Source organism: Xiphophorus couchianus, chromosome 6, assembly GCF_001444195.1.
Source record: "Xiphophorus couchianus chromosome 6, X_couchianus-1.0, whole genome shotgun sequence".
In the NCBI taxonomy this organism is placed as follows: domain Eukaryota; kingdom Metazoa; phylum Chordata; class Actinopteri; order Cyprinodontiformes; family Poeciliidae; genus Xiphophorus; species Xiphophorus couchianus.
Genome location: NC_040233.1, coordinates 26,078,264 through 26,104,229, shown reverse-complemented (window position 1 = coordinate 26,104,229; position 25,966 = coordinate 26,078,264). Strand labels below are relative to the sequence as shown.

The 25,966-nt window shown below is 36.8% G+C and overlaps 2 protein-coding genes across 2 annotated transcripts; both read right to left on the bottom strand.

Moving 5' to 3' along the window:
- Positions 1-200: 200 nt before the first annotated feature.
- Positions 201-19,094, bottom strand: LOC114147095 (cyclin-Y-like). Its single transcript, XM_028021642.1, has 11 exons — positions 18,566-19,094; positions 9,467-9,541; positions 8,640-8,657; positions 8,333-8,367; positions 8,037-8,131; positions 7,912-7,947; positions 7,537-7,594; positions 7,081-7,200; positions 6,680-6,846; positions 5,937-6,099; positions 201-4,133 (listed from the first exon to the last, which is right to left on the bottom strand). Exons 1-11 carry the CDS (start codon positions 18,717-18,719, stop codon positions 4,017-4,019), a joined length of 1,038 nt encoding a protein of 345 aa, XP_027877443.1. The 5' UTR covers positions 18,720-19,094; the 3' UTR covers positions 201-4,016.
- A 2,358-nt stretch (positions 19,095-21,452) lies between these two features.
- LOC114145959 (tripartite motif-containing protein 16-like) lies at positions 21,453-23,436 on the bottom strand. The gene has a single exon (XM_028019655.1). It carries the CDS (start codon positions 23,399-23,401, stop codon positions 21,716-21,718), a length of 1,686 nt encoding a protein of 561 aa, XP_027875456.1. The 5' UTR covers positions 23,402-23,436; the 3' UTR covers positions 21,453-21,715.
- Between the last annotated feature and the right edge of the window lie 2,530 nt (positions 23,437-25,966).

Below are 25,966 nucleotides of genomic sequence, written 5' to 3'. Positions count from 1 at the left end.
TAAAAGTAAAATGAACTTGGTACAAAGGCTGAGTCAGTGTCTGATCATAACATCTGCATAAATGAGCAGAACAATATGTATTAAAACACACAGAAACAAAATTATGTGCAAATTCTGGTGTCCTACAATATGAAATTTAAAAAATGAGTAAATAGTAAATGAGTAAATATTTCAAAATAACACAATGAGGTGCAAGAAAAGACATTTCCAAATGTATTTTTTCACAACAAAAAGTTTTTGATACCAATACTTAAAGGAAGAATAAATATATGCTTGTGCATTTCAAATGATTTAAAGTAACAGTATACACAACACTGTTTGCTTTACCTCCAAGTGGCTGACAGAAAAGGAACAAGAACAAAGTTTGTGTGCAAACAAGACGTCTCACTTTAACACAAAGTGCTTGTTTGTTTCTCAGTGTGAAAAAATAAAAATAATTGTTTTTTGGGGAGGTTAAAGAAAAGTGGACACCGACTGATGCCTAAATTAAGAAAACTCTTCTTCATAAATTAACTTGTAGTAATGTGATCCTTTTAATAATCCTCCGTCGATTACTTTCTGACATTCATAAGTCAAAAGGCAAAGGTCTGCTTTTATGCTAAGCTGAGGATAAATCCTAGAAGGAAGAAGTCTTTGTGTAATTTGAGCCTTTCTGACCTGAATCTGTCCATCTCGGGGTCTTCAGGTGGTCATGTGAAAGGTCAAAGGTCAGGTCAGGGTGTCTGTTGCAGCAGACATTCAGTTATCCAGACAACAGCTGAGCAGAGAGGCTGCTGTACTGTCAAACCGCTCTCCAATCTACAAACCAAACAAACATTCCTGCCGATCAAAACATTTCATTACTGAACACACCTTTAAATCTTTTTTATTATTATTTTTCAGCCAGCTGACTGATTTGACTCTGTCACTGTTTTTTCTAATTGCAAAATTTACAAAAAGAGAAGCTGAAATTTTGGATGAGCCGCAACTGTCAGATACTTTACAGATGAAAGTAAAGAAACCAGCACAACAAAATATTGTTGACCGTTAACACTTTGTTCTGGAAATCATTACTTTACTGGTGGAGTGTTTTCACACATACGTATTCAGATAACTAAGAATCTGAATTGCAACTTGGCTTTAGTAGAGAGGTTTCTTTCTGATAATTCTTGAGGTAAAGCTGCAGAGTATGCATGTAATGTTTTTAAAATAATCCCACAATGACCTTCAACATTTCACACGTTAAGACTTCAAAGTCTGAGCTTTGGGTTCTTCTTCTGTTTTCTCTTTGACAGGAAATGTTTTCCTGGAATAACCTTGACTTTTTTGTAGCATGTTAGACTTCAAATTGTTTGAAAAGTCGTTCCACGTTAAACTAGCAACAATTTTACTTTTTTGCATGTATAATAAGCAATATGTATAGGAACTGAAAAATAATAGAAAAATGCTTTGTAAAACAAACACAGGCTGTCTGGTCCTAAAGTTGTTAAAAATGCACAAATCAGCATCAATGACTCACATTTACTAAACAAGAGTATCTTCTTTTATTACAAAACACAAATCAACAAAACCATAAATAATTTACAACAACCTTTTCTGAGAATCTGTACTCTTTATAAACTGTACAAAGATAAGTCATAAAATAAATAAATGCATTACTAGCTTAATAATCAGACTAATTCAAAAGAAACAATATATATTTGTGCTAATTGAACACAAAAATGTTGCTTAATGCTGACAGTATGGATAATTTAACACAGTATGAAGGTGTTTGTTTTTCTGGGGGAAAAAGTACATTTGATGTCTCAAAAGGGTCTAAATTATATCCGATAAAGAAAAGTCTTTGGTTGCTACAGTTTATGAAATTTTATTTCCTTTTTTTGTAAAAAAAAAAAAAAATTATGATCGTTTTGTTTAACCATGTAAAACAGGAAACAGTTTTGTTTGCACCATTTGTTGAGGTTTTAGAACAAAAATATATTTCTCTCACCCGGCGGTAAAAACAGGAATCCATTAACTGTCAGTAAAACTTATTTTTAATGTAACAGATGATAAGAGTCACTGAGCAAAGACTGGAAACTGTTCAAATGAATTGGAGGTATAGCATGTAATACTGAATAAATAAAAATAAATTCCTCGGATTACTCTTGTTCCTCTTCTAATGTTTTTTTTTCTCCTGTCAAATGTTTCATTGGAGTTTCGAGTTGCTTTAAAAAGATGTTTTATGTTTCATTGGTTATTTGAGGACTGCAGTAACATAAACAAAAATAAAACAAAAGGCTAGAAAAAAATGCTGCTGATTTGTTTACTGTGCAATTTGTTGTTGAGGTTCATCTTCCTCAACTTTATGACGTCACCAAATTTGATCATTTCTTTCATGAAAGTTTCTATTACATCAAAAGTTCTTTTTTGTTTTTGTTTTTTTGTTGTTGTTGTTGTTTTTAATTTTAGGTTTTGTTGAGCTTTATGAATATCTTTAACAGAAATTCTGGAACAGGAATTCAATTCTCATAAATTCTTAATAATTTATGTTCACTTTTTTCTTTGTTGCACAAATAAAACGCAGCTAAGTTGCTAATTTGTCTGTGGCAACAATAAGTTTAGCTCTGCATAAGCAGTCAGCATAACTGTCTGATGCAGAAATATAACAATATGAAAAATTCACAACATTATCAACTAAAAACATTTGGGTTATTTCAATGGTAGACATTTTCTCTTAAACGGACCTCAATAAAATTAGGCGTCTCTATAATTCTCCATGTTAACGCCTTACTTCAAAAAAATCTGAATTGTCTTTAAAGAAAATGTGAGCTAAAGTTAACTTTTCAACATCCAAAGTATCAGCTGACCTGTCGGCACAGAATCAAGCCTTTGAGAAAATTTCACAAAATAAATCAAATTAGATATTATTTGATCTGAAAAGGAGTTGCTAAGCAAATTTATAGCTCAAGAAAAATGTCATTTTTTTCTGGTAAGACATTTTTATAACCTCACAGAGAGAAGTTCTTTAGATCTGAACTGAAGCTGTCCTCATTTTTCTTCCAGAGAGAAAACGTAACAGAAAGATCTTTATGGACACAAAGAGTCCCGACAAAATGGTTTTACTTTTAATATTAAGTATTAACATTAATACTTAATGAAGCAAATAAGAGTGAGGTGTCCTGTAGTCCACTGTGAAAAACATGTTAAAATTGACATGAAGATCATAGTAATACTGATAATTGGGGGGAAAAGATAAATTTTATGTTATAAATACTATTTAGAAAAAAAACTTTCCTGCTATTGCTTAACTGAAATTGACCCCAAAAGAACAAACTGTCACTCATGTCTGAATGAACATTATTACTAATTTTATTATTCCTGGCATCTTCTATGTACAGTCTGAGCTACTTCAAAATGTTCCCGTCCTTATATTTAAAATATGGAGCATCACAGGGAATCGACATATTTAATGTTCTACCTGAGTATTAAGAGGTACACCAGAACTACTGTAAACCTTCCAGAAGGTACTCATTGTTTGGAGTACTATCAAAAGGAAATAAATAAGTAAAAAGCTCCATACTAGGCTAATGTTTGAATTGTAGAGCAAAATAAATGATAATCTTTGTACAGTTGTCTGAATAAAAGATCGTATTAGACGTATATCTTAAGACAAATGCAGGAGAAGCCTAGAAACATGAGCAGATGTTTCACAAACTCATGTCCTGAAACGTCTCAAGGCGTCTCCTCACCCAGGACTTGGTCCAAAGCTTTTCGTCTTTTCACAGGTGAAAGAAAACTCCAAAATTCCTGCATTTTCCCAGTCAGTAGACAAGTCGAGGCACTACGAAGGCATCGTGTTTAGGTAGAAACTTCTCTGGAGTCTTATCTTCCAAATCCAGTGTTCATGTTGCACATAGATCCACTTTTTAAGGTGTGACCTTCACCAGCTGGTGCTGATGTTCCATCAAGTTCTGGACTGAGGATCCAAAGGAGCCAAAAGGTTTGACGCATGTGGTCCAGTCAGTTCCACGAGGCTCCTGGACGGTGATCAGTGGTTAGGAGAGGATTGCAGGAACCCATCGTCTCCCACACAGGTTGTCCATGCTGGCCGAGCGTTTCCTGGCTGCTCTCCGGATGTCTTTGTATTTGTCGTCACATAGTCTGGAAATGGCCTTTGGAAAGAGGGGAAAAAATCCAGTCAGGATGAGAGAGTTTTGTTTTTGGTATAGCAGAACATACGTTTCGTCATAATAATCTTTCTGTTAAGCCACTGAGGTTATTTTGTAGAAATGTAACTAAGAATCCATGTTTTTTCTGTTCTGTCTTTATGATTTGCTACAGCTGAGGACTAGGGCCAGTGAAAAATAAAAAAATCAGAGATTAAAGTCCAAATTCTGACAAAAGATTCATAGGGTTTTTTTTCCAGTGGCCCTAATCGTCTTCTGTAACTTGTAGCAACCAATAAGACACCTAAAGCTGAGGAAAGGAGTAAAAATATGCAGTAAAAAAAAAATGTTTTTAAAACACACACACTCCCACGCCTACACACACACACACACCGACCATTGAACAGTAGGCACAAGATTTATTTGCACATTTTCTCCTTTGTATCCCACCAGACCCACATGGATTGTTTCCTGCTGAAAGTCCCAATTTTTTTGTGTAAGATGCCGTGTCATTCATACCCCCAAGAAATAACAATTCAGAATTTTTGCCTGTGATATTATAAAAAATAAGTTGTACTGAATCCATCCATCCATCTTCTTCCGCTTATCCGAGGTCGGGTCGCGGGGGTAGCAGCTTCAGAAGGGAGGCCCAGACTTCCCTCTCCCCAGCCACTTCTTCCAGCTCCTCCGGGGGAATCCCGAGGCGTTCCCAGGCCAGCCGAGAGACATAGTCCCTCCAGCGTGTCCTGGGTCTTCCCCGGGGCCTCCTCCCGGTGGGACGTGCCCGGAACACCTCACCAGGGAGGCGTCCAGGAGGCATCCTGACCAGATGCCCAAGCCACCTCAACTGGCTCCTCTCGATGTGAAGGAGCAGCGGCTCTACTCTGAGTCCCTCCCGGATGACTGAGCTTCTCACCCTATCTCTAAGGGAGAGCCCAGCCACCCTACGGAGAAAACCCATTTCGGCCGCTTGTATCCGCGATCTCGTTCTTTCGGTCATGACCCAAAGCTCATGACCATAGATGAGGGTGGGAACGTAGATCGACCGGTAAATCGAGAGCTTCGCTTTTTGGCTCAGCTCTCTCTTCACCACGACGGACCGGTACAGCGCCCGCTTGACAGCAGACGCTGCGCCAATCCGCCTGTCGATCTCCCGCTCCCTTCTTCCCCCATTCGTGAACAAGATCCCGAGATACTTAAACTCCTCCACTTGGGGCAGGACACCCCCCCTGACCCGGAGAAGGCACTCTACCCTTTTCCGGCTTGTACTGAATAAATAAATTTAAATGAAACACATTGTCAAAGAATGCTTCTGCAAAAATAACCTAAAATATTGGTTGACTTTAAGGATTTTTGCACATCTTTACGAGGGCTTCCAATAAAAAATGTAACTTGGATAATTAGTCATTAAATAATGGGAATAGTTTAAGAAAAAATTAGCTGCTGCTGGAATGTATTACCACATTGCATAGAGGACTGAAAGCTCCCTCATTTCTTTGATTAATTTAATTGTGCTCTTTCTGTTTCCTAATAATAAACATCAGAAGAAGGAAAAAAAATCTTCTTTCTACAACAGACTTCAATGAAAACAAAACAATTTACTTGGTAAAGCGTCACATGCCACATTTAGGTTAAATACTGTAACAAAGTTTGAATAAAGAGAAACCAATTTTTATTCTTTGATCCCACCAGATTTAAGAAATTCCCCAAAAGCCGTCTTAAAATAACTACAGTAGGATAATAAAACTATTGTAAAGGAAACGTTCTGATGAAAACAGGTAGTTTCCTTCTGGATGAAAACGTCCCCACCTCCAACTTCTGGGCCTTTTCCCTGCTGAGCGGCTCCAGCGGGAAGCTCAGGTTGTTGGACTCTGAGAGCGATCGCAGGTCAAAGTAGTACTTGGCGTAGACGCTAGATGGAACGTTGATGTTGAACTGTAGCAGTTCCAGAAACTGGCGCTCCAGTTCATTCCTGATTTAAAAAAAAAAACAAAAACATAAAACATTGATCTTATTCCTGAATTACTAAATGTAGAATATTTTTGGCGTAAGAAAAGATTTTGAACTAAAAAACTGCCACACAAACGCCTGAATGTTGGGAAACAGATCTGAACGGTTCGGTCAGACGCAGTGTTCTCCAGCCATGGAGGAATTTCTTTTACATAAATTGTTCACATTTAAAGTTAAATAAATAATTGCTTAATTTTACATGGTGTGATTTTGAGCTGTGGTGAGTTTTGCACATTTACAGAAAAAACAGAGATTCTTAAAGTTAATATACTGCACTGCTTGCGCTTGCATGCAAATAAATCAGGTATATGTTGGGCTTTTTTACTTTATTTTATTTACATCCATCCAACTTATCCAGTCTGCATTGGCAACATCTTCCAAAAACTGAAAGCTTGAAACCTGTCACTATTTTCTGATTATGCTAAACTGTTTCTAAATTCTGCTTTCTTCGCTATTAAAGCCTCTCGATGCTCTCTGTGCAACTTGCACTCGAATCTGGTCCTTTTCAATCGAACCAAAGCGTGCAGGCAGAGCTGACTCACATGTCTTCCACAGTTATGTCCTTGAGGATCTGACAGTAGTCGACGTTCCAGACAGCTTGGTCATCCCAGACCTTTGAGGCGAGCAGAATGGCGCCCAGAACAATCCTTTTCCAGTTTCCAGGACAGATATCAATCTCTGCATAAGTGAGCAGTCTCTCCAGGTACACCTGCAGAACCAAATCAATGCAAACAAGAAAATTCTTTTACTCGTGCAATTTTATGCTTGAATAATTTTGCAAGTATTCATTCACTCTGTGCTGAATTCCTCCTTCTACTACTAAGAACCATTGCAAAAAAATGAATGCACATTTAACGCAAAGACCGGTGGAAGTAATTTTCCACATTTTGTTTTATATTAAGAAACAAATTGCGTATGTTTGCAGTATGACCAGAAATCTCACCAGTGTGACGATGGCACATTCAGCTGTGAGCTGAGCAGCGCTGAACAGGGTTCTGACGAAGCGGTAGATCTGCTTCTGCTCCGGGTCATGCTGGTTGTAGTCCAGCGGAACCTCTGTTTTCTGGAAGAGACGAAGCAAAACACAGACAGAAATGAGAAAAGGACATTGTTAGTGACTCTAAAGCTCTTACACTGCAGGATATAGTTTAATTAAATATGAGAGCTGGCTCCAAAATCCATGAAGACTTCAATAATTATTGAAGAGTTTACCCTCAGATTAAATAAACTCTTTAATAATCCTATAAATAAACCTACTAACAAAACATTCCACACAATTTACCTTAAAAAATCAAAAGTTCAAGTGATATGAACTTTTCATATCACAGCATTGTGTATGGAAACCATGGAAACAAGATCACAATCTAACATTAGCAAGCAAAAGAATAAAATCACTCACTGAGAGAGGATGAAGCTTTTCATCAAAGATATCCAGCAGCATGCCTCCATTTGTGTCTCTGCAATTGGAAAAAAAAATTATTTATTTTGAAGTTTTGGACTTCAATTCATGTTTAACTTAAGAGATGTCAAGCAACAACAGAAAGTCAAAAAAAACAAAACGCTTCAGATTCAGTTCAGTTTCAGAAATTTCAAGTGACAAAAAGCAACAATAATCCTTAATCTAAAATTTTACATCTCGCTTGGTGCATTGATATAACATGAGGTTACTTTGAAAAGTATACAATCATGTCCCAACAGTGCAAAATAAACTAATCTAAGCATCAACAGTCTGCTGGGCATCAAGTGGACAGATGATGGCCGTCAGGGTCCTCACCTGTTTTTTATATGGTAGTAAATCGCTAAAGCAACACTATGAAAGCAAAAGAAAAGAGAAAAGTCAATGATTAGCTAGAAAACAGAAATATTTTTGCTATAAGTGCACAGTTTTCATGTTCCAACCATTTGATGGTGTATTTGAGGTTGGGCTGGCTGACTGTGTTGTCGTCCAGGAAGATGGTTGAGCAGGAGCTGTATTTTCTCCTCAGACTGCCATGCTACAAAAACACACACACACACACACACACACACAGAGAGAGAGAGAGAGAGAAAGACTGGATTACAGCGGCCGTTGTTTTGTCTGACCCACATGAAGCATGACAGATTCTGGGTGACAGTGATGTGCAACATTATTTTTAACAGCAAGAGTTGCATTAAAATTAATCAACAACTTAATTTAGCTTTTACTCTGCACTCACATTATTGATGAATTGGCTCTTTCGTTTTTCTCGCACTGTAAAAATGAAAAATGGACAAAAATGAGAACAGAAAAATGATTTATGATTATAACTCGCTGTAAGTTGCAGTAAGCAACATGCAAATGCCGAAAGTTATCAACCTGCACAGCATGCTCTTAGAACAGGAAGCCAAACCAAAAAAAGAAATCAACACTGTTAACTGCAAATCACAAAAAATGTTGCGCAAAGTGTTAGAAGCTGCAGATGAACACCAGCAGCGCAGTGAGAGGGTCCGGCCACTAGAGGGAGATGAAATCACAGGACTCACCATTCCTGTAAATCACATCTGAAAAACAAGAAAACCAACAAACTTAAACTTTCTGCACCTCAGACATCAACACTTGAAAGGATGTTACAAACAGATTTATAACAAATATGTTATTTTATTTAAGCAGCAGAAGAAATAACAGCTGCTTTCTGTTTTAAATAAAAGCAACTGCATCATGTTAATAATTTTTGTGCAAACTAAATACCACTGAAATCATATTTTTACTCAAGATAAGCTTACACCAGTACAATAATATGTCTGCAATATTAAAACAATTTCAGTTTCAAAAATGTCTTGAATTTCTCTGTAAGTAGCCATCTGTTGAAAGTCTGCAAAAAAATATTTTTACACATTGAGGTTGTCAGAAATAAACTGTTGTTTTCTCTCTTTAACTGGTTATTAACTTCTAAAATCAGAGAAAAATCATGTGATTGTTTAAATTTGTAATAAATAAATTAATATCTTCAGACAAAAAAATTTTAAATGTTAGAATTATGAAAATCAATTAAACATACATGTAAGAACATTTTTTATTGTGTATAATGATTGCATATTTTTTATACATTCAGGTATTTAATTAACAGAAAAGTTTTCACAGCATGTTTTTGTTTAAAATGCCCTCTAGTGGACGTATTTGGAGATTTTCTGAAAAGTGACGAGCAGGACGAAATTCTGTCACTTATTTCTAGATATGTTTTAAAAAAACAGAAAACAGTTTGGAAAACTACATGAGATGAATAACCTCCTGAAAGCCCATTTACAAATAGTCATTAAATTACCTTCAATATAATTAAGAAAAATATCATTAAGAAAAACAGGCTGCTTACCGTCATTATGAGATTTGCTCAAGAATATAGTGCTGGCCCGAGGATGGTCTGATGGGTTGTACTCCATGTTCAACTCTATAATCAAATAAAATAATCAAGCTGAGATAAGTTAAGGACAATCATAAACATCTAAAACGCTTCAAAATCAGATATGGCATATCATAAAACTTAAAAATGTATTTGCGTCTTCATTGTGGAGAAGCAAATTTATCCCACTTTTGGCTACATTAACATCAGTAATGTTGAAATTATCAATACGTGGAAGTGAGAAAACTTTGTGATTTGTGTAGCAACAGACAAAAAGTCAGAAGCAGAAAAGAACATACCTTTATTTATTTAGACATACATGTGCAAACCTTGTGGTATTAGCAGTTAGCAGTACTTAGCATGCTAAAATGATACATAGCTTTGCCCCTTTATGTAATACTAAGCATTTTAGAGAGAGCTAAAATGAATTTCACTACTGTTATTTCCCAGTTTATCTCTGATTGGTTCAGATGTCATTCAATTTCTATCCAGATACATTGTTTATCTGAGATCTATAAGTTGAAGACAATTATATTTTACGAATATTTCAGAGTTCTGGTTGTCCTTATTTTTTGTTGTCCTTTCAAATACTCTCATTTTTTGGAGTTGTGCTCACTTTGTTGTAATTTCAGTCTCTGCTGTAAAGATTCATTTGTTTTATGTTTTCTCTATTTGTGGATCTCACTGAGGTTTGCTGGAATCCCAAACATTGACACATGTTTATTTTTTTTAACCCTTTCTATGTTAATAAATATAATAGATTTTCCTTTTTTTGTTTTCTATAGCGTGCTTCATATTTTTATATCGGTTCTGTTCAAGTCATTTCTTTATTTTAAAGGTCCAGCAGTCATCAGGTTGCTGTATAATTTGTGAAATTAAACTCAACTTTCCACAAAAAAAAAATTGTTAATCATAGTTAATTTCTGATTTTTCTGATTTTCTGATTTGAAATTGATTGTTTTTTAATTAGACCAGGTTGGTTTGAATAGCTTGTTTCTCTTAATAAATGAAATCATCATCATTTTCAAACTGCTATTTATGTTTACTCCGGTTATTTTGTGGATCTGTAGCAGCTTCAGCCTGAAAGTCCAGAAAACATTTCAGAATCCATCAGGGAGCTCCCAGAGTTTACAGCGTCTCAAGTCACTGCTGACACGCGATACTCATCACCTGAAGTAAACTTTAACGGAGAACAGAGCTTCGCTGTGGCGAACTGAAACCCGTCACCAGGAGAGCCTGCCTCTCTGCCTTCCTGTTCCTGAATAATGAACGAACAACAAGTCCTCCCTGCTCTGCAGAGATCAGCTCCAGTTCCACGGTGCTGCAGTGTTTACAACGTTTGTTTAAAACCGTCTTTCAAATCAAAAAGTTTCTAAGCTGTGAAATTATAATGTTCTTGGTGAGTGCTGCTGGAGTAATCTGCAGCACATTCTCAAATGCTGCGATCAGTTACCATAAGCAGGTTAATCCCATTTATTTCTCAGGTCTTTTCTTTCTTTGGTCCTGAAGACAAATAGCCTTCAGGGTTTCAAAGATTTTCTTATCTAAGTCAAGGAACAAAGGAGGAAAATCCTTTGTTTTCTTCAAGGTGCTTGAGAGAACAAAGACCTGAAAGCCCAGAGAAAAAAAACCTCATTTACCAAAACGAGATTAAAGGTGTAGCCTTAACTCTTCAACTTATGTCTTCTCCATCTGTTAAAAACCTGGTTATTGGCTGAATATTTTGTTCTTGCCTCTGTGTCATTTTGAGACTTCAACCTTTTCATAAAATGTGTGCTTATTAGTGAAATGTGCTTTATGGAGTTAATGTTTCTGCACTATTCATATGTTTTTTTGAATTACAAAGCAACTTTCATTAACGTTTTTATTTACAGTTCTATGACTGTATTTTCATTTACGGTGACTATATTCGCTGTAACAACCTCAATGCACTGCATTAATATGATTTCATTCATGGTAGTATTACTGCAATTTTTTTTTATAAATTATATATTTAGATCTTATAAATTCTTTTTAAAAACAAAAAAAACAAGCCAAACCTTTTGTTTGTTTGTAATGACCACAAAAGCTTCATTATAAGAAATATTTCAAATACATTTTTTGTTGTTCTATTCTTCAAAAATATCAGAATTTTTCTGAAATCTTTAGATAAGCTTACAGGTAATAAATAAAAATACCCAGATTACAGTTAGAATAGTGATATTTTTATTTTATTTTATGAAGTTAATTACAGAATGCCTGTGAGATCTGCAGGGTTCTCTGCTGTGAATGTGATCTCTGCGTTATTGTTGGAATCCGCGGCAGCATGAACAATGCTTCGCTCCCATGCAGTCAGGGAACGCGCTTCCTGTTCAGTCATGCATGCTGATCTTTAATGGCTTCATTTCGGAGGAGAAACTGGACCCATTTAAATGGTACTAATGCTAAATGTACAGTAACCAGTACAGCTGAGATCATTTATTCAGTAGCAATCATTCAGGCATAAAAAAGTCTCATGAATTCAAAGGATGGACTACAGTTGGATCTTTGGACATTTGGTACCAGAATACTCTCATAATGACACAACTTGTTCCTTTTTATTAAAATAAATCTAGAAGAAAACAAAAAACGGGGCTTGATAGACTGAACAACATTTCTGCATATCGGGGTTCTTTTCCAAAGAACTATTAGCTTAACCGTTGGAAATCTTGAAGATTTTCTTTGACAAAATCATCCCCAATGATTGTCACATGACCTCCACATGACCCCAAAACGGCTGGAGAGGAGAGGAGAGCTGCCTGTGAAGGCACTGATAACACACTGCACACGAAAATGTTTCCATTAATACAGTCTAATATAACACTAAGCAAACATTATAGACCTTTTTACAAAGGTACATTTGGGAAAACTGTTTCTACAAGAACTGATACAAACATCCACTATATTTTATACTTTAAGGCAGAACTAATAATATACAGTATATATATATATAACCAAATTAAATATTAAGGTATCTCAGTATGTGATGATGAATATACTCATTTACTTTCAATTAAAATGAATATTGAACTGAAAGAAGATTTTGTTTAATGCTTGTTAGAAGCTGTCAGATCAGATGTTTCAAGATTAAAGTCCTCTTTATTTTAACAACATGCTGTTACATGTAAAAACCAGTCTTTGTTCATCAATATCACATTCTGTTTCATGTTTTTCCCCCCTTAGAGGGGAAAAAGTGTTGAAGGTTTAAAAACAAAATCCTAATAAAGGGTTTAATGCCTCTGACTCAAATATTTAGCAAAAAAAAAAATGAAGAAATGCTAAGAATGCAAGAAAGACAAGAAAGAGCTGATTACAACAGATAAAGTTTATATCTCAGCTCTTAGATCAGTCCTGACAAAATATAAAATAAATCTCAGTTAAAAAATGTAATTGATTTCATATTTTCTATTAATTTCCTAGTATTTTCTGTCCATCATATAAACTTGAAAATAAAATCTGACACTGTATAACATGAGTTCATAATATCATGTCAGTGTAAAAATAAAAAAAATATTAATTCTCTTGATGTCAAATTACATTGCTCTTTGAGTCAAAGAAGAATGTTAATATATAAAAATATATTTTAAAACAGAGGATTTATGACAATGAAATAAATTGCAGGCATAAAACTTGAGATGTTTTCAGAGGTTTTTGTTTGTCATGTAGGTTTTGCAGCTTTGGACACATTTTACTCGGAAGTGAGGGGAAAAAATGTCTCTGGATTGTAAAGGTTGCTGACCTTGTCCAATACCTGGTGCATCAACAATCTCCAGCTAATACCTGAGCAACATTCCCGACACAGAGGCTGACTGGAGGAACTGTGCAGTGCAAAGCGCTTCCTCCCCTCATACTGTACCTAAATTAGAGAGCATCAGCTGATGGCTCAGAAAAACACAGTCAGCTTTGTGGAAAATAAGGCAGATCATATGACCACTTTGTCTCTTGTTCTCGCCGTCCACATCCATCTTCCTCCTCCAGAGTTGGCGTCTGTCTCTATCTAGAATGCTGTGTTTGTAATGTTAGTTTATCAGATTTTACTTGAAATCTTCCAGCCTGTTCGGCTCGGTCGAGTTCAGTGAGGCTGTGACTTCAATGTTACAGCAAACATTAGTTACTGTCAGAGATGATGAGCAACAAGATCATTAATTAATCAGCTCATATTACGCTGGTGTTGCTAAAAAAGACCAGAATGGCAAAAATGGATAATATGATACTCCATAAGTACAAGAGTTAGATGAGTAAGATAAAAAATAGATAACATAAACTGCAGTAGAAACTGGAGCAAATGCTTAACAGGAGAGTAGTAGGAGAAAGTTGCACAGTGTTGGAGTAATAAGACCTGAATTCAGTCATTTAAAGGGTGACCCAATAATTTTGTCCAGGTATGTATCCTTGTTTCTTTCACAAATAAAAACCCATAAGCTGTGCTTTAAAAGAGTAATGTCAGTAATAAACCTGTACTGCCAAAGGCGACTCATTCTCTAAAGCGAATACCATCGTTCTTGATTCACCGTTTTTCCACAGCAGTTCAGCTTTGAAATCTCAGGTCAGTGACACACTGCTGCAGCAATCACATGTCCTCAAAATTCACAACATGCTACAGGGTCAGCTACGCACACAACAAGCCTCTCCCTGAAGAAACATAATAACTCTGTTGTTCAATTAACATGGATGTTTTTTTTATTGAAACATTATTTTAAACGTAAACACCACCAAACAAAAACATGTCCACAAAAAGCAAAAATCATAATGCTGCGTTTGGCTTTATCAACGTTTTCTCAGATAATGTGTTTTGTTGTTTTCAGTTACTAAAATTTCAAATCTCTGGGTTTTTAAAATATTAAATATTCTGCAAATGTATCCCTGAAGGATTCCCATGACTCCCTGAACTGCATAATCCTCATGTGGCTGATTATCCGCCTTACGAATGACAGCTTGTCCAAACGGGACAGGATCGCTCTGAACTCAACGGCTTCTGAAAAGTGCGGCCAAATTTCCACCTCTTAGTTTTAGAAAAAATATTTGAAGCAGAAAAATTAACATAGTTGTTAGTGGCAGTGATGGATAGATGAGACAATGTCTCTAGGTTGAAGGAATAATACTGAAAATACTGTATATTCCCCTCAATCAGGGTTAGATATAGTAAAAAAACATCATGTGGTATCAACAAAATGAACAAAAAGTTTGTTTATTTTCCAAACCAGGCCCAGTTTTCCTTCAGGTTATGAATTAAATGTTTAGAAGTAAAACAAATTACAGCTTCTTTTAACTGATCCTATATGCATCCACAGGTCATTTTGTCTTGTTTTTGTTTCATCTACACAGTTTTATATATTTTCCAGGTATGTTCAGTTGTATGTTATGAGGTTGAACTTCACTCTTTTGATAGAACATTTCAGCTCTGTGATGTTACATAAAGTAAAAGTAAAGTCAACGTACACTTCTGCTGCTTTTACAGGACTTTTATAGGCAAAGTGTAAAAGTTTATGAAAAGAAAGAAATCTGAACATGAAGGGTTTGTTTGAAAGGGTTAAAAGAAAACACTTTTTTTCTCTCAAAAAATGTGGTTGCACTACTTGGGTTTGAAAGATGAATCCAAATGAAGCACAAAACTTCCAGAATAATGTCTGTTTGATAAATGAGAAGCTCCTCCTGCAGCACGGTAGTGGAAGCGTTATGATTTGGAAAATCAGCACTTTGCTGGGACTGATAAAAATACAAACAGGTTGTTTTTTGTCTGTTTTGCTCAAGGCTATTTAAGACGCTGACTTCACTCCATCCAGTCTGTAACAAGTGAAAGAGACGGTGAGGTTGAAACAGAATTGGAGGAAATTTCAGATGTCAGAGCCGCAGCAGAGCTGGTTGAGGAGGAGAAGCAGCTCATTCCAAAAAAACGCATCATCAACTGTTGGAAGCTAAGTTGTTTTATACTTCTAAACTTAAGTAGCACTGATTTGTTCAATAACTCTTACCAACTAAAAGCACAAATTTTCTTCATTGATTTGCAGATGCTGTAGTTTTAAAGTCCATTTAAGTGGGAATAGAAATAATTGTGAAAAGCCAATCCAATGCTGTGAAGTAATTATGCTGTCCTGTCATATTCCTTTTTCATTGGGGTCAGTGCTGTCATCTGTTTATTGTTATCAAGGTGAACTGCTCAATATCAATCAGTCCTGCACTCAAAATGATTCAAATGTGATTGTAAGAGAATTCTGCAGTCCTAAATTCCTCTACAGTGCAGTGAGAAAATAATAAAGTTAGACAGAAAGCAACTACTGAGATTTACTTCTGAACCCAATAAAATTATCAGGTTCAATTCATTCTTCTAATTCTACTTAATAGCTTATAGTTTGTCAAAATGTTTTAAATGATTGAGCCAATTGTGCGGTATTATAAAGCAGTGGCACTAAAATGCCACCAATTTCTTATTAAGGCTGGAAAAGGAACATGTGACGCCTTGAAAGCCGACTTGTAAGGCTTTTAAATTGAGGCGTAAATTCTTGACGCCGGTTTCTCCCTGGAGGCCTCGTCTGTCTGCTCCAGCTGGATCCCTGCTGCCTCCCAGAGACCCATTTTTTCATATGGAGCTGCACATTCTAATAAAGCTGTAATCTCCGTCGCATACTGTCAGTGAATTCATAACAGAGTGAGCACATTAGATACGCTCCGGTTTCAGTCCCCGCTTCACTGAGACAGACTGCGTCTCAGCACGGCTCATCTTTATCCCTCCCCAGAGGAGTCGGCTGACCCTTTCAATCATATTACTATGCAAATATTTAGCAAATACATGTTTAGTACAGCAAAAAATATTTCCATCCTACAATGCAATGGTGGACGATTTCCAAGCAAAAAGGAAATCGTAACCTGATAAAGACAAAGCACTCAGGTTAACAGCTGCTACAAACAGCATGCAGAATGTATGAAGTAAGCTCTGTGCAAGCACACAGGACTGATCAATACATGCTGATATTGTTCAGATAGATGTTTATGAACTACATTATATAGCGAGGCTTAGGTAGGAGCTGATTGTTCTCACTGAAGTTAGCGGTTCTGTCTCTGTTCTAGTGCAAGATAAAAACGCCTTGGAAAAGTTCAAACCTTAAACTTTTCAACATTTTTGACGTGGTACCTACAAACATCAATGTATTTTATTTGATTTTACATGAAAACCAACTCAAAGCAGCACATAACTGTGAAGTGGAGGTAAAATGGTACATTGAGATGTTTTAATGATTTTAGGTCTTTGAGTTAATACTTTGTGGAACCATCTAATTCCATCTATTAGGGAAATTTAGATACAAGTTTTAAAAATCTAAAAACTCATGTTTTTCCCACTTTTCTTCCTGAAATCCCTCAAGCTGAGGCAGGTTGGAGGGAGAGTAACCAGTCTTGCCACAGACTGGCAATTGTATTTAGGTCTAGACTTTAACTAGGCCATTCTAACACGTACATATCCTTTCATTTAAACCACTGAAGCTCTGTCTGTATGATTGGAGTCAGTTTCCTGCTGAGAGCTTCAACTATTTCATCACTAACAACTTTTCTTTCACATAAAATTAGCTCTAAAATACAAACACAACAATAAATACGCCTGACAAAACTGTAAATGTAGACATGTAAATGGGAAAATAAATCAAATGTATTGCAATACATTTTTCACATCTTTATTAATTTGATCAAATGTTCTATTTAAAATAAATGATCCATTATATTTTGCGATGCTGAATCCGTCTCTGGGTGTAACGACACTGGTAGTCAGCTGATCAGAATGGCTGTAATGCGACCCGAAGCTTCTCCACTCAAGTAAACACAGAGCACAACGACAGCCACCGGAGAAAGAAGCGTGCTCAATGTAAAGCAGATGTGAGTCTGTGTTCAGTCAGTCCTTTAAGGGATAAGAAGACCTAAATGCTGGCATTGTACAGTAAATGTTCCAGATATTTCATGTTTCTCTGACATTTATTTTGATCTTCCTGACCAACCGCATCAGCTCAGGTCACACCCTGGACAGTGTTCATGCACTCACAGCACAATTTAAAGTACTCAACTGAGCAAACACTCATTTTTAAAAGGGCAACAAAACCTAAAAAGGTGCATCAAATACCAGCAATTTACAACTTGAATGAAAACTTGTACAAATTGCATCCCATTTTGTGTCAACATCTTACAGCATTTAATACATTCAAACTGCTTACCAAATATATATTTGTCGAGCTGGATTAACTTTCACTATCTGACAACATTTCCACCAGATTTAGGTTCCAGTGACCAGGATGCTAAAGCTCAGTGAGAATAATGGAGACATTTTCCAAACATCCTGCAGCCCTGATCAGAAGTTTTTAATGCTGAAAAGAAAAATACTGTTTGGATAATATGAATAAGAGTAGAATAGATGACCAAGCGTCAACTGCAAGAACCAAAACATTGCATTTTCTTTTGGGTTGTGAAAATAAGGAGTAGATTTCTGTTAGACGCAGGAGGCCTCGTACAGCTTCCATGTATATGAAATCACTGACTGCAGATAAGGCAATCCATTCAGCAGAGCATTCCCAATCCTGAATGGCTCAATTGTAACGCATATTAGCATGTATCAGTGGAGGCTTAGAGTTGGAGGTGAGGGGGGTTGCACAGTTGCTGCTTCTTTCATGCACAAACTGAAAACAAAGGCCAACACAAAGAGTGCCCTGATCTGATCAGCATGTTTCTGCAACATCTCTGTATTCAAACCTGCACTGGCGGCCATGTCCGTCTTTACTATAGGATGAGGAGAGCGATGATATTTTTCTCCCTCTGGGGTTATTGAACAGATTTATTCATTTATTATTTCATATTATTTTGAAAACAGTGTGTGTTTTGCCTTTGAAACAACTAATACTTATATAAATATAATGAATTGCTTTAGTGTAATGTTGAAATTATTTGGGAACTGTTTTCATTTTATTTTCTGTATCTTATAATAATTATTCCACAATAAATAGTAACTCTAAAGATTCTGGGATACTAACAATTATTCTGCATACATCATGCATTCTAAACGTATGGCTAGAAATTTACCGTCGATGTTTTCCCTGTCGCTGATGTGCTGGAGGTTGCACGCCGTCTCCTCCCTGCTCAGATCCGACTCCTGGTGGTACGGCTCCAGCCTGGAGTGGGCATTTCTCCGCAGCTTGGGGCTGCCAGATACGCAGCAGGAGGTCGTGCTCCCCATTTCTCCTCCAGGTGTATAAAAACAAATAATCCTTTCCGCGCTGAACCAGGAGCTGAAGCGGCCCCGAGGAGCCCGTCATCCACACAGATCAACTGTGCGCTCGGGGCGCATCCTCAGCAGACCCCGTCAACCTTCAGCGTCCACGGAGAAGCTGTCACACGGTGCGGATGTGTCACTTCCACCCTTACAGTGATGGAGGCCAAATAACAAACCCACAGTCACACGCATCGTGAGGCAGGACTCATCTTGTGACGCTGCAGGCGCACAGTGATGCGGGAATCCTGGAATCGTGCGACACAATTCAGTCTGCGCTGCGCAGTCAGGAAAGGCTGGCGGTTGTTACTGCGCTCATTCACAGCATTTTACGGTAAGCACGGTTATGAACTGCTTTCAAAATAAAAGCATGTTTCCGGCATACATATATAAACTGCGGCGTTGCTGATTGACAAAGCCTTACTGCGCTCAAGCAGTAAAAATAAAAAATAAAATAAAAAACTAAAACGATTGGTGATTTGCTTTCAAATGTGACCTGCATTACAAAGCTCGTTTTAAGATGCTGCTCGATTAGGACTTAAATGAATTGTAGAAAAAGGTGTTTAACTTTTGTAAATGTCACTTTTCTAGTCAGATTTTTCAAACAGTGGGCCACTGGTGGTCTGCAGAGCATGTTTAACACAGAGGTTTCTGAATAAACCCTGCTTCGTTATTCAGAATTTTGCAGAGATGCGAGTTTCATCTGAAAAGATCCCTGCTTTCGTCCACTTGAAGATCTGTGTGGCTCACAAGAACCCAGTAGATTATGTTGAAGGCATTGGTTTACAGAGTGAACATTTCTTGATCCACATTCAAGTTGACTTGCTTACAGCCTCATTGTCAGAGATGTTTTTCATGAAACTGAAAGATGTGGCTTGCTGGTAACAGTGGATAGAACTTCTTAAGGTCTTTATCCTCTTTGACTGGATAGATGCCAATGGTTTGAGGTTAATGTCTTCAGACCAAATTGAAAGAGAAATACTGAGTTAGTACAACACTCGTAAATAAACCACCACCCCATGTGCAGTTGTCTTACAGCCCCAAGTCTTTGGCTCAGGCACAAACCGGAGATTTACTTTTTACTTTTTTAAAAAAGTAAAAAGCACATATTTTCACTTTTTTAGAGGCAGATTTTAATACATAACCTTTCACTCCCTTTGAGTAAGACCCAACCATAATCTTCATTTAGAAACCAAACTGCACAATTATTAAACAGCACATTGTTACAAGTTCTCTCCAACCGTAAAAAAGAGAGATAATACCAACCATTCATCCAGAAAACCACAGCACACGTGATCAAGACTACCAACGTTCCCACGGTTCCAGCCACAGCCTGAAGCTGTACCAAACATCTGAGGCTTAAAAGCTCCATCAGCAGCTGCAGGCCATCAACTCTTGACTGCTTCTTCTACTTCTTTGATGATTTTTGGCCAATAACGAAAATTGTGCATTACTACCACCAACTGTCAACTCTTGATTTGTTCTCTCTTAGAAAACAAAAACAGCCAAAGTTCAGCAATATGCAGACATTGTTTGGACATGTATGGGGCACAGTCTTTCAGAAATGTTTCTAATCCTTTCATAAATAATTCTGTTTTGTGACGTTTTTGGGTTGTTTATGTTTACTCTATATATTAAGCTGTTGTGTTTGTTTCAAGAAATATTTGTGAAAAATATGGTGGTTTAACAGACATGAAGAATTATTTTTATAAAATAATTATACTGTGTTTAGGATATCTAAAATATACTTATTATCCAAAGTACTACACAGAAATCTTCTTTGTATTTTTAACTTTTCAAATAACATTAAAAATCTCTGTTTTATTGAGTTTGTTCAATGTAAAATTACGGTACAAAAACTTTCTAAAAACCTGGATAAAAGTTCCCACAACACTGTGGCAGTGGAGCATCTGACTGAATCTTGCAGTTACTTTTTTGTAGAGTCCCATTCTGAAGACAATACAAAAAATAAAATACAATTTAACAAGATAAAATAATTTTAGATGTTTTCAAGATCTTTTTGTTTTTTATTTGTCTAATAAACTATGAACTATGAGGAAAAAATATGTCTGTTAATTTATCAGAAAACTGAACCTTGATTTGCATTTGCAGCTGATGGCCAGTAGTTGATGGTGTATTTTATGATGCATTAGTGTCCACTTCAGTGGTCTGTGTGCATTTATAACATAAAAATCCACAAGAAGCATAAGAAAATGGCTTTTAGATAGCTGGCCACTGTAGTGACTACTATGCATGAAAGGGTTAAATTATTTTGTTGGGATGAACTGATTTAGAAATCAACTATGATATTATTCATGTGAATTTTGAACAGTTTTCAACACAGCTATACATTTTCTTTTCTGAAACTTGAGCAGTTTCATAACTCTAAGTTGAATGTGTGACAAGTTTAAAATCTTTATCATCTTAAGAGAGTCTGAGTAACAGACAAACTGATTTCAAATGTTATTATCATCTGTATTTCAGTTAAATGAGAATATGGACATAAAAGGCTGAAACTGACATGTTAAATTTTAACTAAATGCGTTGGAGTTGAGAACAACTTGAATCTTAAACAGCATTTATTTTCTCATAATACTGTTAGAATGACAGAAAATACATGTAAGATATTTCATCTTTACAGACCAAAGAAATTAATAACTGAAACAACTTTCTTGTGAGGTTCATCCTAAGACAAAATTTACAGCACAACACAAGAGGTAATGACAAGTCCACAAATATTCAACATAGTTCCATATGTGTCAAGTTGCAACTAAATGTGATCAAACAAAACATGATAGAAATACGTTTACCAATAATTTATAACGTCCTGGAATGCATTATAACAGAACATATCTAGAACAGGCCTCTGACAGCAGATTTATTTGCAATTTAGACATGAAACAAAAAGTGTAAAGAGTTTATGAATTAAAAGTCAGAAACAACTTGAATGAAAGTAATTTGTTTTATACGAGTTTACAGAACTCTGCAGAGCCTCCAATGTGATAAACATAAACTCCAGCCAGCAGCGGCTCAGTGAATCTGGTCTGGACTCTGTGGATCAGAGTCATGGTTTCAGAGACTCTATAGAAGGACAGAATACCTGCTCTGTGATCCAGGTACACTCCCACTCTGGAGGAAACTGGACCTGAGATGTTGGTCCAGATGCTGTTGTGAACCAACTGATAACCAAATTGGAAACAATTTAATGCCCAAGATTTGTCAGTATTTCCAAATCCACAATTATGTCCACCTTCTGCTCTGCTGATTTTCTTGTATGCAACTGCTATGAAAACTCCTCCTCCGCTCCACTCCACCTCCCAGTAACAACATCCAGTCAGACTCTCTCTACTCAGAACCTGATAGTAATGAGTGAATCTGTCTGGATGACTGGAATAAGACTGATGTTGATCCATCAATACCACCTTCCTGTTCCCTTCTGATAGTTTCAGGTGTGTTTGTGCTGTGTTTGGATCCAAAGTGATTTCACAAGAATATTTTAAGAATCCAGCTCTGCTCTTTGGTTCTGGTTCTGATTCTGATTCTGACAGTAGAACATCCACCTTAGTGACCATCAGTGAGATGTTTGTCCATGAGTCTCTCAGGATGTCCTGTAGTTTGTCTCTGAGCTCTGACACAGCTGCTGCCACGTCCTCAAAGTGTCTCAGAGGACGGATGTTGATGCTGGATGAGTGTGTAGACTCACTGAGTGCTGGCAGTGAGGGGTAGTTGAGGAGAAACTGGTTGTGATCCTCTGTGTGTGAGAGCTGCTCCAGCTCAGCGTCTTTCCTCTTCAGCTCAGTGATCTCCTGCTCCAGCTTCTCCTGAACATCTTTGACTCGACTCACTTCAGTTTCCTGCTGGGATCTGATCTGCTGCTTCACATCAGAGCTTCTTTTCTGGAGGAGACGGATCAGCTCAGTGAAGATCTTCTCACTGTCCTCCACTGTTTTATCAGCAGAGTGATTGATGGCCTCCACCTCCTGTTGAAGCAGCTTCACATCTTTCTCTCTGTCCTGGATTCTCTGCTGGATGTTTCCTCGTCTCTCCTCCAGCTCTCTCTGCCTCTCAGTCCTTTCTGCTGCAGCTGACACTGTGTCATGACCTTTATGTTCATCCACAGAGCAGAGATAACAAATACACTTCTGATCAGTGCGGCAAAACATCTTCATCACCTCATCATGCTTAGAGCAGATGTTCTCCTGGAGGTTCTTGGACGGCTCCACCAGCTTGTGTTTCTTAAATGTGTCTGAATCATAATGAGGCTGAAGGTGTTTCTCACAGTAAGAGGCCAGACAGACTAAACAGGTCTTGATGGCTTTCAGTTTTCTTCCAGTGCAGAAATCACAGGCCACATCTTCATGTCCAGCATAGCGGAGATCAGCAGGAGCAGCTTGGAGTCCAGTCTTCTTCAGTTCTTCTATTAAATCAGCAAGCATGATGTTTTTCTCCAGCACAGGCCTTGATATGAAGGTTTTCCTGCACTGAGGGCAGCTGTGGATTCCTTTCTGATCTTCTCCATCCCAGAAGCTTTCAATACAGTTCATACAGTAACTGTGTCCACAGGAAGGAGTCACTGGATCCTTCAGTAGATCCAGACAGATCGAACAGGAGAATTTTAGTCGGTCAGGCTGATTTTCTTGCTGCGCCATTTCTCTCTTCAGTGTGACTGTCAAACACTTTCAGTTTCTCTGAAACAGAAACTCACTGAGCTCTGAGTAGCAAAGAGATATGGAGGAGTGGCAAAGAGTCTTTACATTTTAGAGGCATGGTGAGTTAATGAGTAATTTTTGCTTCAGTGGAAGAAATGAGACAATAAAAGATCAGAGTTCAGTTCTCCTGTTTTCTGGATTTTCTTGAATCATCTCAAATCAAACATAAATCCTTCCTAGGACTCTTTGGCCATCTGAACTGTATTTTTCACATGAAAATACAACTGTATATCATATTTGATTTCTGTCCCACCTGATGTTACCAGTTCAGCAGTTGCATCATGTGTTAGTGATTGAATAGCTTAAATACCTGGACTAGTGCCAGTAGTGTTTCATGGCATTTTAAAAATACATGAAGAGATTTGTCCAGAGTTCTAAGAAGATATAATTGCCATCAACAAGAATAAAGAAATAAAAAGATTGAAAAAGACTCTAAATATTCCTCCAGATACAGTTTTGAGGAATAGTTCACAAGTTTAATGTGGGTTTGACAGAACAGGCTGCAGAGGCCGTCAGTCCAAAGGTACAGTATGGTTAATAGTCATAAGTGTTCCTGTCCACAGGTTAACTATGTAAGTACAACTAGACTGAGACTTCATAGCACAATCATAATCCCAGGCTCTTATTAGATTTTCTTGTATGTTAACTTTTACACTTTATCACAAGCAAACTGAGGCCACTCACGATCAAACAAGCAAACCTTAAATTTCTAATTAAATCAAGTAGACATTATTTGTTAACCCCAACAAATATATGTTCAAAGCATCACAACTATTGAACGATATCCAATAGAATAGCCATCTGGACAGCCATGAAGGTTCAAGCAGCACTTCATAGTTTAGTCACCAGAGGCCACCATAGAGTGTTTAAAGCTTACAAATTTTGGCCCTTAATGATGATGTGGTTGGGAGATTTTATGCTGCATTTGTGATGGATTATGCCAACGATCTGTCTTGGGAAAAGTAGCTGCATGGACATGAGGTCATCTCTAGCAATTTATCAAACTGGAGATGTGCATGAAGAGGAGCCAAAGACTTGGTGCTGTAAGACAATTAGAGGGTTGTGGATTACTTGTAGATGTACACAATTTGTACTAATGTACAAATTGTCTTGCAATTGTCTTAAAATAACATTAACCTGAAACTGCTTGCCTTGCAGTAAAAAGAGTCCATATTCAAGTAAAATGGAATAAGATAAGGTAATTTAGAATCTGAGACATGTCCTGGTATTAATGTCCTCTTTAGTATTGGAAACATTTGTGTTTCATTTTCAAATAGCAGAGGTAGGTAGTAACATTTACTCAATTTTATTTACTTGGGTAACTTTTTAAAATATATATATATACTTTTAGTAGTATTTTTACTATGCTGTACTTTTACTTGAGTAAGTACAGCAAGTGTTTAAGTGTTTGAGTAAAATTTCTGCATTTTCTACCTACTGAAAGAAGAACAAATATGTTTTAACAAAAAATAATTCACCAGCCACAGACACACACCTGCATTTTTTAGTTTCGTGAGTTTTTTGTTTGTTTGTTTGTTTTTTTATTGAAAGAAACTGATTTGGAAAATTTTTCTTTTGTCTGATTTAATTTTTTGTTCCTTACATAAATTGTCATTTTGCTCCTTAAAATAAACTTTCCACTTAACTTTATATTTTCTTCTGTCTGTTTATGTTATTGTTAAATATTTAAGGAGTCATAATTTGATCAGTTACTGATCACTTGAGTAGACTTTTTAACCAAATATTTTTTTCACTCTTATTTGAATTATTTTTTGGATACTTTTTATTTTTACTTGACTAAAAATATGTTGAAGTAGTGCTACTCTTACTTCATTATTCTCCCCACCTCTGGTTAATAGTAACACATTATCAATGTACTTTGTGACGGTTTTCATGTTTTCTGAAAATACATTAATAGCAATCAGACTGAATGGTATTTAGAATGTTCAATATTAATATGAATATACCATATTCAAGGTGTTTGTGTAGTTTAGTTTATGATTTTGGTTGCAGTTACGTGTTATGACCAGCAGAGGTCTCCCGCTGCCGCCTTAAGGAACCACAGATCGCGTTGTCAGGGTGACCGGCCTCAGCTCTCCTGTAGGCGGCTTGAAACAAGGTGGAAATTTCCACTCTAGCCGAGCTGGAGCAAAGGCCGTGAAGATGTTTGAAAAACAGCGTCATGAAACGTTAACAGGACAAACTCACGTAAAGTTTCACCTTCTCTTTTGGTTCTGACGTAAGAGAGGAAAGAGCAGCTGGTGCTTTGCTTGCAATAAATCAGATTCACTGTGAAAGAAGCAAACATTATTTTAACGTCTCACTTGAAAACTAAAAGTATTCATGAGACGGTTTAGGAGACTTCACGCCATCAGGATCAATGATATATTTAAGTTATTTAATTAGACCAGTTGTAACTTTTTCTCTTACTTTAGTGCATTTTGTTTTTGGAGTGTTTTTAGTGTAAATTCCCCTGACATGTTTCTTTAACCCTAACATACGTAT

Bases quoted from the DNA above. Each gene is read 5' to 3' on its own strand.
- LOC114147095 (XM_028021642.1), bottom strand. From the start codon at position 18,719: ATGGGGAGCACGACCTCCTGCTGCGTATCTGGCAGCCCCAAGCTGCGG. The intron at 9,542-18,565 runs GTAAATTTCTAG...ATTTGATTATAG, and splicing joins CGACAGGGAAAACATCGACG to AGTTGAACATGGAGTACAAC. The intron at 4,134-5,936 runs GTGGGGACGTTT...CTCTTTCCAAAG, and splicing joins AAAAGGCCCAGAAGTTGGAG to GCCATTTCCAGACTATGTGA.
- LOC114145959 (XM_028019655.1), bottom strand. From the start codon at position 23,401: ATGGCGCAGCAAGAAAATCAGCCTGACCGACTAAAATTCTCCTGTTCG.